The 17,408-nt window shown below is 48.2% G+C and overlaps 1 protein-coding gene across 20 annotated transcripts in view; it reads left to right on the plus strand.

The window, feature by feature from the left end:
- The window catches only part of NOL8 (nucleolar protein 8), a 1,066,580-nt gene extending 1,049,784 nt beyond the window's left edge, over positions 1 to 16,796 (plus strand). For all 20 annotated transcript variants that reach the window (XM_069643873.1, XM_069643874.1, XM_069643889.1 and 17 more), the window contains one exon: positions 16,108 to 16,796. In XM_069643873.1, the coding sequence (XP_069499974.1) occupies positions 16,108 to 16,161 (54 nt within the window). In that variant the 3' untranslated portion in view covers positions 16,162 to 16,796. The remainder of the gene's footprint in view (positions 1 to 16,107) is intronic.
- The last annotated feature ends 612 nt before the right edge of the window (positions 16,797 to 17,408 follow it).

The raw sequence follows: 17,408 nt of genomic DNA on the forward strand, positions 1-17,408 counted from the left end.
GCACGGCCGTGCGTAAAGTGCGGCTGCACATGATGTAATCACGCATCACGTTGATCTTGCGCTACAAATAGCGCATAATTTCATTTTCAACCTGTGCCTCCTAAAGGAAACTACGGGACACCAGGCTTATCGGGGCCTTCATACACATTGAGCTTTAAGGTAAGACTACTCCTCTCAACCTTCTGTTTCTTTAAACCTGGTTAAGCTCCTTAACCAAAAGCTGAATCTCTTTAATTTTTTAACCTTAAACTATTTTAATTACGTATTTTCTTTTTTTCTCTTTCCCTTCTACACCAAACTATCTGGGGCACTAGCATGTATCCAGACAGCCAAAGAATGTACCTATCGGGGACCTTTTGCTATTATTGTTATTTGAATCAAGCAACCTGACATATTATACCTGAAACTGAGAAACTTATGTGAATCATGTCTTGTATGTATCTCTCAAATAATATGTGATGTATAGCTTTAGCTCTCATTTATTAACAATGACCTACATTTTGAGGGGATTGGGTCCTCCGACGTATTCCATATCTATGATATGTAATCACCACAGCTGTGCTGCTTCGGAAACTTTTTTCTGCGTTCTGCGTCGGACGTCGATGCGCCGTCATCGAGGACCTCGTCCGACGTCATCCGATGTGATAAGTAGGACGCACGACGCCCGTAGCCTCAGTTCCGTTTTTTCCGCAAACGTGTTGCTTCGTGAATCTCGGTTAACGCCTCGACTCTTTGGAGTTCTGTTCTTCTCGGTTCTTCGAACCTGTTCGTTTTTGTGAAAATCCTTTGTGTGAAGATGTCTTCTACTTCGTCTTCGACCCCGCATCCGGGCTTCAAGAAGTGCAGGGAGTGTGGGTCTAAGATGTCGGTGACGGACTCGCACAACGCCTGCCTCTGGGGCCTCGGGGAGGCCCACGACACGGATGACTGTATCGACTGCCAGTCGCTCACGTCCAAAGCCTTACGCGAACGTAAGAAGTTGTTGTCGGTAGGTCGGGTGTCCAAGCCCTGGAAGTCGAAGTCTGCGGGGCTTTCGACGGATGATTCGAGGGGTGACTCTCCGCGTCATCGTCGGAAGTCTCGTGGGTCTCCTTCTAGGAGTCGGTCTCGCCACTCCTCAGCCTCTTCGAGGCATTCTCGGAAGCGCCGACACCGGTCGCCTTCCAGGTCCTCTTTGGAGGACTCTGCCCGGCACGTCGCTTACCCCACCAGCCGTGCGATGCCGGAGGAATGGGCTTCCTTCGGGAAGAAAATGCTGGCGATTCTTGAGTCGCAGGGTACTAAGCCGTCCGCGCCCCCGAGTGGGGTCGGTCATGAGAGGTCGAGATACACCGCTCGCAAGATTGGTCTGCACGAGTCACGGGAGAGGTCCCGTTCGGACAAGGAGACTCGTTCTCGACGTACCCGTTTCAGGTCCCGGTCCTCGACGCGTTCGAGACCTTGTGCACCTGTGAGGTCTTCGAGGAAGACATCGACGTCTGAGGCGTTGAGGGCGTCGACAGGCTTTCTCGAGGCTCCGGCTCCGAGGAAGTCGTCGAAGCCGTTGACGCTCAGGTCGTCGAAGGACACGCTCGGGGCTCCTGCTTCGAGGGCTGTGTCGACGCCGCCGATGCTGGTGGCGCTGCATCTGACGTCGACACCGATTTCCTCGACGTCGACGCCAATCCTCTCGGCGCCGACGCCTGTTCTCTCGACGCCGGCGCCGATTCGCTCGATGCCATCGACGCCTTTCTTGTCGGAGGCACCCCGTGGCACGGGGGAACCCCCTAGGAAGGCTCTGGTTAAGAGCTAGCACTCTCGGGTGCCTTCTTTTCGCCACCTGGAATATATTTCAGAGGCGGATGAGGATTCTGATGGCCTGGTTCCTAGTCAGGTTCCAGATTAAATTGTCTTGGGCCATAGTCAGTTTGACGATTTGAGGCAGTCACTGCTTGATGCCAGTGGACTGGACACCTCTCCGGAGGTGGAGTTTTGTAGGCCTGAGCCTGGCTCTCATGCCGATTCCTCGTACCGGCGCCTTATGGCTAGGGTTTCTGAGTACTTGGGATGGTCTTCTCCCCCAGGGGAGTTTGTGCAGGATGATCTAACGGACATCCTTGATTTTGGTCCCCCAACTGACCCGGTACTGCCGTTCTATATGGCTTTACAGAGAAGGGCGGCGGCGGCTTGGACTGCTCCGGAGAGTCTCCCGGCGTTGGGCAGATCCTTGTCGCGAAAATACCGTCCAGCCAGTAGCGACCCCTGCTACTTGACCAGGCACCCCACTCCGGAGAGTTTGGTGGTGCAGGCGGCCACGGCCCCGGCAAAGCAGGCGTCGTACCCTACCATCCCTCCTGATAGGGACGACAAACGTTTTGATGGCTGGGTGAAGAAAGTGTTTTCTTCTGGTGGTATGGCGCTTCAGGCGGCCAACTCCATTAGTGCCTTGTCTCGTTTCACACAACCTCTGTGGAACTGTGTTGCGTTAGCGGCTGAACATATTCCCAAAGGGGACGAACGAGATGGTTTCCTTGCTATGGTCCAGGATGGTAAGGATGCCATGTGTGAGTCCGTTCAGTCGGATTTGGACTTAGCTGAATGCGTCAGTAGGTCCATGGCGGCGAGCACCGTGATACGCAGGTTTGCGTGGTTGCGGAAGTCGGGGTTTGCTCCTGTTGTGCAGTCCCGGCTCCTCAACATGCCCTTTGATGGTGAACACCTTTTTGGCAGCAAGGCTGACGAGAGCCTTGAGAGGTTTCAGACCTCAAAAGCTGCAGCGAAGTCATTGGGCGCTGCAGTTCGCCAACCTCCGCCTTTTCGTCCTAGGGGACAGCAGTGGAGGGGTGGTTCCTTTCGCTTTTACTCGTCCTTCAGTAAAGTGAGAGGAGCTGGCAGTCAAAGAGGCCAACGCAGGGGTACCAGAGGTGGACGACAGGGTACCCGTGGTGCCAAGGCTGCTCGGGCAGTTGCCTCTTTGCCCTCAGGTAACGCCGCAGCCGCTCCCAGTCAGTCATGAGGCCATGTCCCATGGTTCGCCGGTTGGGGGAAGGCTGGCGCAGCATCTTGTAGAGTGGCGAGCCATTACTTCAGATGTGTGGGTTCTGGAGATCATAACCCACGGCTACTGTCTTCCCTTTCGGCACAGGCCTCGCGACAATCCACCGGGGAACCTCTCTTTGCAGAGTCCGGATCCACTCCTTGCGCAGGAAATTCAAGCCCTGCTGGAGAAAGGCGCCATAGAACTGGTGCCTGTAGCGGAGAGGAACAAGGGATGGTATTCCCCTTATTTTTTGATTTTGAAGAAAGACGGGGGATTGAGACCCATCATGGACTTGCGCGGTTTGAACAAACTCCTCAGGAAGGACAAGTTCAAGATGGTTACTCTCTCTCAAGTCCTCCAGGCCCTTCAGCTTCAGGACTGGTTGGTGTCACTCGACCTCAAGGATGCTTACTTCCATGTGCCGATCCATCCCAAGCACAAGAAGTACCTGAGGTTCGCGGTTGGCGACTCGCACTTTCAGTTTCGGGTCCTGCCGTTCGGATTGACCTCCGCCCCGAGGGTTTTCACCAAGCTCATGGTGGTGGTGGCAGCGCATCTCAGGCAAGGGGGGATTCACGTCTACCCCTACCTGGACGATTGGTTGATCAGGGGGAGCTCTCCCGAGCAAGTCCTGGATCATCTGTCCGTCACCTGCCACTCCCTTCACAGGCTGGGCTTCTCCCTCAATTTAAAGAAGCCCCATTTGACGCCAACACAGCGGCTCCAGTACATCGGAGCAGTGCTCGACACTTCCCTGGGGCAGTGTTTTCCTCCCCAGGTGAGGGCTCTTCACATTCAGCAGATGGTGCACAAGTTTCAGCATGCCCAGACGCTCCCAGCGTTCGAGTTCTTGAGGTTGCTCGGCCTCATGGCATCCTGCATTCTTCTGGTGCCAGAGGCTCGCCTGCGGATGAGATCTTTGCAGTGGGCACTCAAGACGCAATGGTCGCAGTCCTCCGGCAGGATGTCGGACCCAGTTCAGGTGCCGCCCTCGGTCGCCCGGGACCTTCTGTGGTGGGCCGTCCGAGGCAACTTGATGAAGGGGGCTCCATTTTGGCTTCCCTGGCCGGAGGTGACGATCGTGACGGATGCATCCCTCACGGGATGGGGAGCTCATGCCAACGGGCTGACAGTCAGCGGTCGTTGGTCTCCGTCGGAGTCCAGACTCCATATCAATCTGTTGGAGCTGAGGGCCGTCAGGCTAGCCCTGAAGGCTTTTCTGCCGACTGTGCGAGGAAAGAGTGTCCTGATCCTGACGGACAACACAGTGGCCATGCACTACCTCAACAAAAAGGGGGGGCAGGGTCACTTCCTCTGTGCAGGGAGGCGATGCAGCTCGAGTTCTGGGACATCCAGCAGGAAGTTTCGATCTCGGCAGTTCATCTGGCCGGAGACAAACGTGTCGGCGGACGCTCTGAGCAGGCAGAGCGCGATCTCTCACGAGTGGGAGTTGGCTCAGAAGATTCTCCTGGAGATCTTTGCCCTTTTGGGACCCCTCAAGTAGATCTCTTCGCCTCCAGTGTCAACCGGAAGTGTGAAAGGTTTTTCTCGCGGGAATTTCCTCCAAAAGGAGCCTTAGGAGACGCGTTCGTGGTGGAGTGGTCATTCCCACTGCTGTACGCGTTTCCTCCAGTCCCCGTCATCCCGCAAGTGCTGCGGAGGTTACAGAAGTTCGGTTCCCGGATGATCCTCATTGCCCCGGCGTGGGCTCGGAGGACGTGGTACCCGGACCTTCTCGACTTGTCCATCTGCCCTCCACGTCGTCTTCCCTACCGAGACGATCTGCTCTCACGGGAGGGGGGGTCAGGTTCTCCATCCAGAGGTCAGATCCCTCAACCTTCACGCTTGGCTTCTGAAAGGTTGAGGTATAAGGATTGGGACCTCCCTGAAGACGTGATGGAGGTGTTGCTTTCGGCCCGAAGGCCAGCAACAAAGTCTCTGTACCGTTGCCGTTGGCGTAGGTTCTGCGACTGGTGCAGAGTTCAGAATGTGGATCCTTTTGCATGTGACATCCCCATGGTTCTGTCCTTTTTACTTTCTTTGGCCCACAGGGGCTTGCAAGTGGGTACCATTAAAGGTTTCCTGGCGGTGCTGTCCATCTTTAAGCGCTCGTCTGAAGAGTGTTCTTACTTTAAAATCCCTTTAATTTCACAGTTTCTGAAAGGGCTCACTAATGTGTTCCCTCCGTCACCTTTCCTGGTGCGCGGTTGGGATTTAAACCTTGTTCTTAAGTTTCTTATGGGTGCTCCGTTTGAGCCTTTACATTCTTGCCCTTTGAGGCTGTTAACTCTGAAAACTGTGTTTTTAGTTGCGGTTACTTCCGCTCGCAGAGTGAGTGAGTTACAGGCACTTTCAGTTAAGCCACCCTTCACTGTATTTCACAAGGACAGGGTTGTCCTTAGAGTTCGTCCTTCTTTTCTTCCGAAGGTAGTGACGGAATTTCATTTGGCCCAGAAGGTTGTTCTTCTGGCATTCTATCCTCCTCCGCATCCTGGTAAGGAAGAGGAGAGGCTCCATAGGCTTGATCGTAGGAGAGCTTCAAGCTTTTATGTTTCACGCATGTCCCGGGTCAGAGTGGACGATCAACTCTTTATTGGTTACGCTGGAAAGCGTTTGGGCAAGCTGTGACGAAACAGACTTTGTCTCGCTGGATTATTTTGGCCATCTCGAAGTGTTACCGCTTGGCGGGTAAGGACCCACCGGCTGGCTTGCGGGCACATTCTACCAGAGGTATGGCTGCATCTACTGCCCTGCAGAGGGGTGTTCCTATTCGCAACATCTGTGATGCAGCCACCTGGGCTTCAGTACATACATTTGTACGTCACTATTCCCTCGATTCCATCGAGGACAGGATCTGGCCTTTGGCAAGGCGGTCCTTTGCTCTGCTATTTGATTGGCTATTCTAAATTTTGATTCTAAATTCTTTCCCTCCTCCTTGCTCTGGTACTGCTTTGGGAGTCTGTCATAGATATGGAATACGTCGGAGGACCCAATCCCCTCGAAGAACAAGTTACTTTCTTACCTGGTAACGTTCTTTCGATGGGATGGTCCGACGACGTATTACATATCGCTCCCACCCTGCCTTCCCCGCTGCAGAATTTCTTTTGCGATTGCAGCTTACGTTCCGCAAGGCTTTGTGTCTGACTGGCAGTTGACTAATGTCACATGTTTTGGGGGGAAAAAACTACAACTGAGGCTACGGGCGTCATCCTTATCACATCGGATGACGTCGGACGAGGTCCTCGACGACGGCGCATCGACGTCATCGACGCAGGACGCAGACGCCGAAAAAAGATTCCGAAGCAGCACAGCTGTGGTGATTACATGTCATAAATATGGAATACGTCGTCGGACCATCCCATCAAAAGAACGTTACCAGGTAAGAAAGTAACTTGTTCTTCTTTCATGTGAATGAGATCTAAAAAACAAATCATGTACTTAGCATTATCATGTCAAGTTACTCTCTAAACGAACAATGACAGATTATTTTTCAGCTCTTATATTTTTTTTTTTTTTTTTTACATTGTAGAACATTTTTCTCTCCTGATGAACCATTGTAAATGGGGAAACTTGTGTTGAGAGACGCTAATTCATGAACTAAAAATCACCATCTTTTGAAAATTGGTGTGAAGTAACACCGACAAAATAAAAATTTGAAACTTAACAAGGAAACAATTCCTTGTGTCAATATTTTAATTAAGCTTTGACTCACCAGAACAATTAATGCACTCTATGGTTGGTGTATTTGAGGATTACTTTCATTTTTTCCTGAATATTATTGCTTGAGTATGTGGCAGCTACACACTATGGGAACATCCTCTGTATGACAACCAGTAAAACCAAAAACTAGCTTGTGGAATCGGCAGGGGCTTGCTTTGTTAAGCTGCCAATCTTAATTCTATCTTGGGTAAAAGACCATTATCAAAGTTGATGACTGGTGTGGCCTAAAGTCAGGTCTTAATGTAAACTCTGCTGTAAGAGTAGCCAGAAGCAGAGATTTGATATGATAAGATATTTATAATGCGCCTATACACAACGTGAGAGAATTCAATTGTAGGGCCATGGGTGGGATGCAGTTACAAGAGAGGAAAAGTGTGATTAAGGGCTGAAAAGTGGTTTTCGCTTTGTGGTCAAGTACATTGTCAGTTTGTAGCAGAGTTCTTTTTGGCGTGTGGGGATGGGGTGAAGCTCACTTGCACTTCTCCAGGCTACATTGTCACAGTGGCAGTTGTGAAGTGTTGAGAGCATCGTCCTCCAGTGGCAAGGAGCTGGGTTCGAGTCCCACCTCTGCAGGCACCTTTTAGAATTGTTTTAAAAAAAATATTTTGGTGATTTTATTTTGATATCATCCAACTACTACAATACAAAATCAATAGGTCAATCAGCTCTATAGTAAAAATATATAAGAAAGCACAGGGGGGCATTTCAAAAATGGATACAATTAATACACTACATAATAAATGCTGCTGGTGAAAAAGGTTATGGGTGAAAGGATCGAAGACAAAGGATCAAAATGCAATAGTTTCGAGTCAAAAGGACCGGGGGGAAAAAAAGGTTTTTATTTATTTTTTATTTTTTTGGGGGGGGGGGATTCCTCCGCAAACCCCCATTTCGAAGGGATTGTGTCCTCCGACGTATTCCTTATCTATGATAATTGTAGCTCCAGCTTGCTGGCCTCGGAAAACTTTTTTTTCCCAGTAGAGGGCGCTGCACGTCGACGTCCGTCGAGTAGGTGTTCCTCGACAGCCACCTTATCGACGCCGACGTCATCATGTCCATAAATAGCCACGCGCAGCGTCCGTTGCTCAGTTCTGTTTTTCCACGCTTCGTGTGCCTCGGAATATCGTTGCTCAGTTCTTCGGTCGAAATATACTTCATTATTCCTCGAGAATACCGACTCGTACTCGATGGCTTCCTCCTCCGACCCGACGACTCCTCGGTCCGGCTTCAAAAAATGTCGAGACTGTGGGAAGAAAATGTCGTTGACGGATCCTCACAGGATCTGTTTGTGGTGTCTGGGAGTCGAGCACCAGTGTTCGGAGTGTGAGGAATGCTTGTCCATGACGGCGAAAGCCTTGAAGGAGCGTAAGGGGAAGCTCGAGAGAGGTAGGTCAGTTGAAACTTCCTCGAAAGTTTCCGAGGTAGAGTCGAGACATTCGTCTCCTCACCGTCAAACACTCTCGTTCTAGGTCTCGAAGTGGCTCCCACCACTCGTCGACATCTAGACACTCGAAAAAGAGACGTAGAAGATCCCATTCATCGTCTTCTAATTCCCCTGAAAAAGTACCTTGCCCCACAAAACACAGTTCTCAGGCTGAGTGGGAGGAATTCAGAAAAAAGATGCTAAGCGTCTTCGAGAAAGCAGCCTCGACCCCCTTGAAGACAGCTGAGGGTGATACCCCGGTGAAAAGCCCAAAAAATCTAAACGCCGCGAGTCAAAGCACCCGGCGAAAGTCTCTACCCGAAAGCGCCACGGGCCATCAGGAAACAAAGCATCTTCGACGCCATCGACGTCGAAAGTCCCCTCGAAGCATAGATCGGCGCCATCGACGCCGTTATGGAAGGGTTCTTCGACGCATCCATCGATCGAGTCGACGCCGATAAAAGAAAAACCCACGGCTACTCCACTGCCAACGTTTACACCGAGAGCCTCCGACACAACGTCGAGAACGTCGACATCCTTGAGCAGGATTCCGATCCTCTCGAGTTCTTCGAGGCCTCTTCCAGTTTTCTCGACGCCTTTGTCGGCGCCTTCGAGGATTTTTACATCGGCGTCGACGACATCAACCTTTTCAAGGCCAGTGATGATGGCTCCCTCTGCTTTAGAGATGGGTTTTATACCATTTCACAGGCCAGAGCATCCCCCCTTAACTTCAATTTATGAAGAAAGGGAAGATTCTGATCAAGAAAGGCCTTTTGGGCTGCAGAGAGGACCACATCACCTGAACCAGAGACTTTTGCCTCTGAGGAAAGAAGGTTGAAAGACCTTCAGGCTGTATTACAGGAAGCAAGTGGCCTAGACACTTCCCAGAAGTGGAATTTGTCAAACCAGACCCAGGGGAACATGCTGAAACCCCTTTATAGAACCCTAATGTCAAGAATTATGGAGTTCATGGGTTGGTCTGCACCTTCACCTGTTTTTCAACAGGATGACCTCACAGATATTCTGGATAAAGGTCCACAGGAGGATCCTGTGGTTCCCTTTCATTCTGCTTTACAAAGAAAGATTTTAACTAACTGGGAAACTCCTGAAGTTGTCCCTGCAGTTAATAAGAAGTTGTCAACAAAATATAGGGTATCTGCTGCTGACCCTGAATACCTATCGAAGCACCCTACTCCAGAGAGTCTGGTGGTCCAAGCAGCAACTTCATCAGGCAGTACATCTGCATACCCCACTGCTCCACAGGACAGGGATGACAAAAAAAATGATGCGATGGCTAAGAAAGTCTTTTCTGCTTGTAGCATGGCATTGAAATCTATTAATGCTACTTGTACGCTCGCTAGGTTGAGCCACACTCTTTGGGAGTGTGCTTCATCAGCGGCTGACTGCCTCCAGGAAGGAGTAGAAGATGGTAAAGATGCAATGTGCGAGTCCCTTTAAACTGGCATTGATTCTGCTGACAGTATCAGCAGGGCCATGGTGGCAAGTACCACAATTCGCAGGCATGCGTGGTTACAAAAGTCTGGCTTTGCTTCAGACGTACAGGCCAGACTTTTGAATATGCCCTTTGACGGCTCTTCCCTTTTCGGTAAAAAGGCGGATGACAGTCTGGAAAAATTGCAAACATCCAAAGCAGCAGCAAAATCATTAGGAGCTGCAATCCGTCAGACTACTTTTCGTCCTTCAGGATCCTCTTGGAGAGGAAGGTCCTTTCGCTATTATTCCACATACGGAAGAGGCAGAGGACGGCCAGCTCAAAGAGGTCAAGGAAAATGTACCCGTGGTGGACGGGGTAGAGGAAAGAAAGCCGCAGCAGCAGGAGCTGCTTTACGGCATCTGCATTAGCCGCTCCCAAACGGCTCTGAGGTCTCCCCTCACAAAACACCTGTAGGGGGCAGGTTAACTCACTATCTGACGGAATGGAAGGCTATTACGTCAGATGCTTGGGCTCTGGAGACAGTGGCCCAAGGTTACTGCCTGCCTTTCCTACGCACCCCTCAGAGCCATATACTGGGGAACAACTCTTTGAAGTTTTCAGATCCGCTCCTCCTGCAGGACATTCTAGACCTGCTAGAGAAAGGTGCCATAGAACCGGTACCTGTAGCAGAAAGGAACAAGGGTTGGTACTCCCCCCTACTTCATGGTACCGAAAAAGGACGGAGGACTGAGACCCATCTTGGACTTACGAGAATTGAACAAGTTCCTCAGGAAGGACAAGTTCAAGATGGTAACTCTTTCTCAGATCCTTCAGGCCCTCCAGCTTCAGGACTGGCTGGTATCTCTGGACCTTCAGGATGCTTATTTCCATGTGCCAATTCGTCTCAAGCACAGGAAATACCTGAGGTTCGCAATTGGCAACTCTCATTATCAATTTCGAGTTCTGCCATTTGCGCTGACCTCCGCCCCAAGGGTCTTTACTAAGCTAATGTCGGTTGTGGCTGCAAGTCTAAGGAGGGAAGGGATTCACGTCTACCCCTACCTGGACGACTGGTTGATCAGAGAGTTATCTTCAGAACAAGTTCAGATCCAACTAGATTATGTCTGCCACTTCCTTCACAAGCTGGGCTTCTCCCTCAATTTAAAGAAGTCACAGATGATACCATCACAGAGACTCCGGTTCATTGGAGCAGTCCTGGACACTTCCCTGGGAAAAGCCTCGCCACCAGAGGTGAGGGCTCAAGATATTCTGCAGATGGTCACCAGATTTCAAAATGCCCAACGTCTCCCAGCCTTCGACTTTTTGAGGTTGCTAGGGCTCATGGCATCCTGCATATTCCTTGTGCCAGAGGCTCGCCTGAGGATGAGATCTCTTCAGTGGGCACTAAGAACTCAGTGGTCACAGTTCTCAGGAAGAATGACAGATCTCCTTCAGATCCCGGTCAGAGTGGCTCGAGACCTTCAGTGGTGGGCCTGTCGGGAAAACATTTTGAAAGGAGAACTGTTTTGGCAACCATGGCCGGAGATAACAGTAGTCACGGATGCCTCACTCACAGGGTGGGGAGCCCATGCCAACGACTTGACCATCAGCGGTCGTTGGTCTCCATCGGAGTCCAGACTACATATCAACCTGTTGGAGGTGAGAGCCATCAGACTGGCACTGAAGGCTTTTCTGCCGTCTGTACGGGGAAGAAATGTCCTGATAATGACGGACAATACGGTGGCCAGGCACTACCTCAACAAAAGAGGAGGCGTAGGATCACTACCACTGTTCAGAGAGGCGATGCAGCTCTGGTTTTGGGCAATTCAGGAAGGAATCTCTCTATCGGCAATTCACTTAGCCGGAGAGAAGAACTTGACAGCGAACGCTCTGAGCAGGCAGAACACAGTCTCCCACGAGTGGGAGATAGCTCAGGAAGTCCTTCAAGAGATCTTCGCCCTTTGGGGAACCCCTCAAGTGGATCTGTTCGCCACCAGTATCAACAGGAAGTGCGACCGGTTTTGCTCAAGGGAATTTCCCCCGAGAGGAGCTCTAGGAGACGCGTTCGTAGTGGATTGGGAGTTCCCACTTCTGTATGCGTTTCCTCCGGTCCCTGTTATTCCTCAAATGATCAGGAGGTTTCGGAAGACCATGATCCTAATTGCCCCAGATTGGGCCAGGAGAATGTGGTACCCGGACCTTCTGGACATGTCCATCTGCCCTCCAATTCGTCTTCCCTACAGAGAAGATCTTCTCTCGCAGAAGGGAGGTCAGGTTCTCCATCCAGCCATCAAGACCCTCAACCTTCACGCTTGGTTTCTGAAAGGTTGAGGTACAAGGATTGGGACCTTCCAGATGACGCCATGGAGGTGTTGCCTTCGGCCAGAAGGCCAGCAACTAAGACTCTATACCGCTGCCGTTGGAATAAATTTTGCAGCTGGTGCAGAGAAAAGAATATCGAACCCTTTTCATGTGGTACACCTGCGGTGTTATCCTTTTTACTTTACTTGGCAAATTCAGGCCTTCGAGTTGGCACTATTAAGGGCTATCTCGCAGCGCTGTCAATCTTCAAGCGCACTGCAGAGGAGCCATCATATTTCAAAATTCCATTAGTAATACAATACCTGAAAGGATTAACTAATGTTTATCCTCCAAGACCATTCCAAGTTCCCTTATGGGACTTAAATTTAGTTCTAAACTTCCTAAAGGGTGCTCCATTTGAACCACTCCACTCTTGTTCATTAAAGTTTCTCACCCTCAAAACTGTCTTATTAATAGCATTAACATCTGCTAGAAGGGTTAGCGAGTTACAAGCCCTATCTTGTAAACCTCCTCATACAATTTTTCATAAGGACAAAGTTGTTCTACAGGTGAAGCCTAACTTCCTCCCAAAGGTAGTTTCTGAATTTCACATCACTCCGAAGATTACTTTACCTTCATTCTATCCTCCTCCCCATCCGGGGAAAGAGGAAGAGAGACTGCACAGGCTGGACCCTAACCGAGCCTTGAGTTTTTATATCTGCAGACTTGCTAAGATTAGGCAAGCAGACCAACTCTTGGTAGGTTACGCAGGACAAAAGTTGGGATTACCAATAACGAAACAAACCATTTCCAGATGGATTATTTTGGCCATTCTGGAATGTTATAAATTGGCAGGGAAAGAGCCCCCTCAAAATCTAAGGGCTCATTCGACCAGGGGTATCGCAGCTTCAGCTCTCCAAAGAGGGGTACCAATTAGAGACATATGTGCGGCTGCCACATGGTCGTCCGCACATACCTTTACCAAATTCTATAGCCTGGATTCCTCCTCTAGTCAAGAGACTAGATTTGGCAAAGCTGTGTTACACTCTGTCCATTATTAAAGGATAACATGGCATCTCTTACTCCCACCTCCAATCACATACCACTGCTATGGGAGTCTATCATAGATAAGGAATATGTCGGAGGACACAATCCCTTCGAAGAACAAGTTACTTCTTACCTGGTAACGTTCTTTCAATGGGATGTTCCTCCGATGTATTCCTTATCGCCCCTCCCATCCATCCCTGCAGTAACATTTCTCTTGTGGTTGCAGTTTACGCTCCTTCAAGGGTAATAACTAATTCATGCAAAGACTATCTTACTCTACAAAACGGAATTGAGCAACGGACGCTGCGCGTGTCTATTTATGGACATGATGATGTCGGCGTCGATACGGTGGCTGTCGAGGAACACCTACTCGACGGACGTCGACGTGCAGCGCCATCTACTGGGAAAAAAACTTTTTCGAAGCCAGCAAGCTGGAGATACAATTATCATAGATAAGGAATACGTCGGAGGAACATCCCATCGAAAGAACGTTACCAGGTAAGAAGTAACTTGTTCTTTTGGTGTAAAAAAACACTTTTTTTTTCCTACACAGAAACCGAAAAAAAATACATTTTAAAAAAGGGATTCAACCTTTTTTTTCTGGTCCTTTTGACTAGATCCTATTGTATTCCTTTTGTTTTCGATCCTTTGACTGGACACCGGTGAAAAATGCACAAATTAAGGAGTACATTAAAAGTAGCAACAGTGAGCAGATCGGATCTTTGGACCCAGTTAAATGAGGAGTCACACAGTTAAGTCGTTCGCTCAGTTGATAAAGCTCATACCAGGGTTGCTCTCTGGTCCTTGGTCGGTCACGAGTTCACAAGGTTGGCATTCAACCCCACAGACACCACTGCTACTGATTACGATAGGCGTCTGAATGCCTGTGTGCTTGAAATGATGTTTGCGTCACATTCTTCTCCCGCTCCTAATGCTCCTGTGGAAGGGCCAATGCATAAAGGAATGACTTGAAAGATTTGGGGCTCATTACAGTTTCCCTGGTGCGTAAAAAATGCAGGTAAAATTGCAAGTAATTTCAGGATTTTACCAGATTGGGGAAACACGAGTTTGCCTGTGGGGACCACAGATCTACCTCCAGGACTGACCTGCCAGTAGATCAGGCCCCAACCGGCATAAAAATTCTGCAATTACTGGCACCGGTAATTGTGGCAATCCCCTCCTTGGAGTCCTATCGGAGTTACCAGCAATCCCACCGCCCGTAATATCCCAGAACTTTGTCGTTTGCCAGAGCTATTCTATGCTTGCAAACGTTTGTGTACTATGATACATTTATTATTCAAAACCTTTCTGGACATTCTCGATTTAGGTATTCTGGCAATTTCTTTTTTTTTTAAACTCAAGATAGCATTGTTCTGCAAGCAGACCACAAGTCCTTTCAAATCCATAATTAACAACCAAGTATACAGGTTAGTGAGCCAAAATGTTTGTGACAATCAAATCCATCTCTTAAGCCACACATTCTCCACCCTAATCTGACATTTTTGGAGAAGGGCTCCCCACACAACAATCTGAAATGTATGCTTTTATTTAAGGCAAATTAAAGTTATCTTCATAGCGCTAGAGATTTAAAAAGGCACTATTTCACACTACAACTGCAACTCATCCAGAACAGGACTGCAAGACTTGTCCTTGGCCTCAAGCCCAGGGATCGTATCTCTCCAGGGCTGAAATCTCTGCACTGGCTCCCAGTGGCTGCAAGTATTAAGTTCAAAACCTGTTCACAAAGACCTTCTGGGGCCTGGGGCCTCAATACCTTCAACTCTCTCTTCCTAAATATCTTCCTTCTCGATCTCTTTGCTCTTCCGCCTCCAGCTCCCTCCGGGTCAGTCGCTTCTCCAAGCAACGAGTCAGTGGTAGATCTTTTTCTTCGGCTGGTGCCTCCCTCTGGAACAGCCTTCCTGCCTTCTTGAAACTTGTTGAGAACCATCTCCGGTTCCGGAAGCACCTCAAAACCTCTTTGCTTCCGCTTTCTCTCCTCCTCTCCCCTGCTGATTTCCTGGCTGAAACTGACACTGCACTGGCTACATGGCCACCCTCTGATCTCTGGCCCAGGTCCCCTCCCCCGCCAGTTGCACACCTGCACTGCCATCCTTGCAACCCCACACTTCGGGATTGTTTTTCTGTGTCCCTACAGTCCCTTACCAGCACTTGACGACTGCACTTACCCTTCACCCCTGCACTTGCCAGCTGCTGGCCGTACTTTTCTTATTGTTATTTATTCTATTATCCCTGTACTGCACTTTACCCTTCCTATGCACTTGCGCGATCTGAATGACACCTGGCCTAGTAGGATTGTTGTCTGTCTTCCCTCTGTTCCCCCGCCCTTGCCTCGTCGCACCTTGAAACACTTGTGTATAGGCGCGTTATAAATGCCATATCATATTGTACTGTAAAGAATACCCCTCCTTGAAGGAATGTCTACCGGCTACACTTGCTTTGAAAAGTAGCTCACTGCATCATTTGGTAGTTAACATTACTTAAAAAAAGAGCACACCTGCATTGTTTTCTCGAATGCAGCCAACACACTGACCAGAAATATCACAAATAAAACAAAATGTTCAGGGGACACAGGAACATAGGATGAAAGAAATGTTCTACCTTACAGATAGCCCGCACAATGAATTCTTTACTGACCAAACTTCAGGAAACCTCCTAAACATGGAGGACCCCGAGAGCCATGTCTTAACGCCACCAAGTAATTATGCAGTTAGTGGTTAAAACTGACTTTATTCAAGGAGCCTTGCAGTTTTCAAGCATTTATACTTAGTTTAACTCAGTCCACATTACAAGATGAACAGAAGCAGTGCCATCACCACATACATTTTGGGTCACCAGAGTTATGCCTACAAAGAATGAAGTTCAAGATACAGTAAGAGATAGAAATAGGGATGGTACGGATGGTGTACAATATTTCCCAATTAATCATTTGCTCCTTCAAGCTCAGATCTGTACTGTAACTCATCTTTCATGTTTCACAAGTTTCATATTGGTTTTCCCTCCTCTTTTGGGACATTATATTGAGGGAAAATTATTCTTTTGAAGTGCTGCCTGGATCTAGTGTCATCGTACACAGGTCATCTGGCCCCAGATTGCAGTTTTTTGATTTTCAGTCAAAGTAAATGTCTATTTTCTCACCCCCAGGAATGCCGGAAGAGACACAAAGACGCCAAAAGAAGAATAAAAGTAAAGCAGTGATTGACAGCTAACTGGGCAGAGCACAGTCAAATCACCAGATACCGCCTAATCTCCATCAGACCTGTTAAAAACTTCATCCAAAGGCATGGGATTGGGAATATGATCAGTGCATTATATATTAGTTTGATGGCTATTTATAACCGTATCCTCGTATGTCTTGAAACTTCAGATGTGTTCCTTCCTATGGAAGTAATTCCTGTTCTAAGAACATCAGTGTGGCCCTGTTGATGATGGTATCCGATCTACCACCATTGTTCTCATTACTCAAAAGCTGTAAAGACCCATTCTATCTGTACATTCAATCATTATGTAAAGCACCGAAACAGATACTGTAGTGATAAACCCCTGTTTTACACATGTAGATCTACAATAGTGAAGTCCCATATATCTTCTACAATTTTATGTTGGTTCACTGAGTTCATTTCACACAATCCGATCAATATTCACAGAATTTGGACATGTGTTTTAAGCAACATTGTTTATACTTAATGTCAGGGTAAAATAACTGAATTTGAATACATTTGTAGGGTTTAATTTGAAGAACATCTTTTATTAATAGGATGGAAGATTTCTCTTAGGCAATTAATAGAAATGTCCAAACACAATATTTGTTTTAATAAATAAACTTTGCCTCAGTGTGTTATTGAATGATGTATTTCTTACTGTTTTTGAGCACAAAGGGTGCTGGCATGGTAGAACATTACAATTAGAAAGTAATATTGAATTTAGAACACACTGTTTTTAATTAAACCTATACTTCTGGATGTGTACACTACAAATGTGATTCCCCCCCCATTAAAACTCCTCTCAGTAAATCAAATTCCAACCTTCTGAATCCATGCACACAAAATATGGCTGCAAAATGACAGGACCCGCCTATGAAATCCATACATGAGGGGGCAATGAGTTCCAAGTTGCAAGGTAAGCTTTAATTGAACGAAGTGCCAATGTGCACATCGAATTGCAAACCTACATTGTTATTATTGTTCCGAAGTAGAGGTTTTCTTTGGCCTTACCAATGGCTATGAAATGAAAGATTGGGTCATATCATGCTTTCCTACATGGGTCTTTTTAACTGTATGTTGTGCTTTCCAGAACAATCCTAATACACCTTTCTATATAATGACTGTGTTCAATAATGTGCTGGTTACCATCAAGCAATATAGAAGGTGTTGTCCCCTGATGAGTACAAGCTGATATCCGATGTGAATTGACTGATACATTCTGCTTACTTTAACTGAGGATCT

This window comes from Ambystoma mexicanum, chromosome 2p, assembly GCF_040938575.1.
Source record: "Ambystoma mexicanum isolate Mex_15411 chromosome 2p, UKY_AmexF1_1, whole genome shotgun sequence".
NCBI lineage: Eukaryota > Metazoa > Chordata > Amphibia > Caudata > Ambystomatidae > Ambystoma > Ambystoma mexicanum.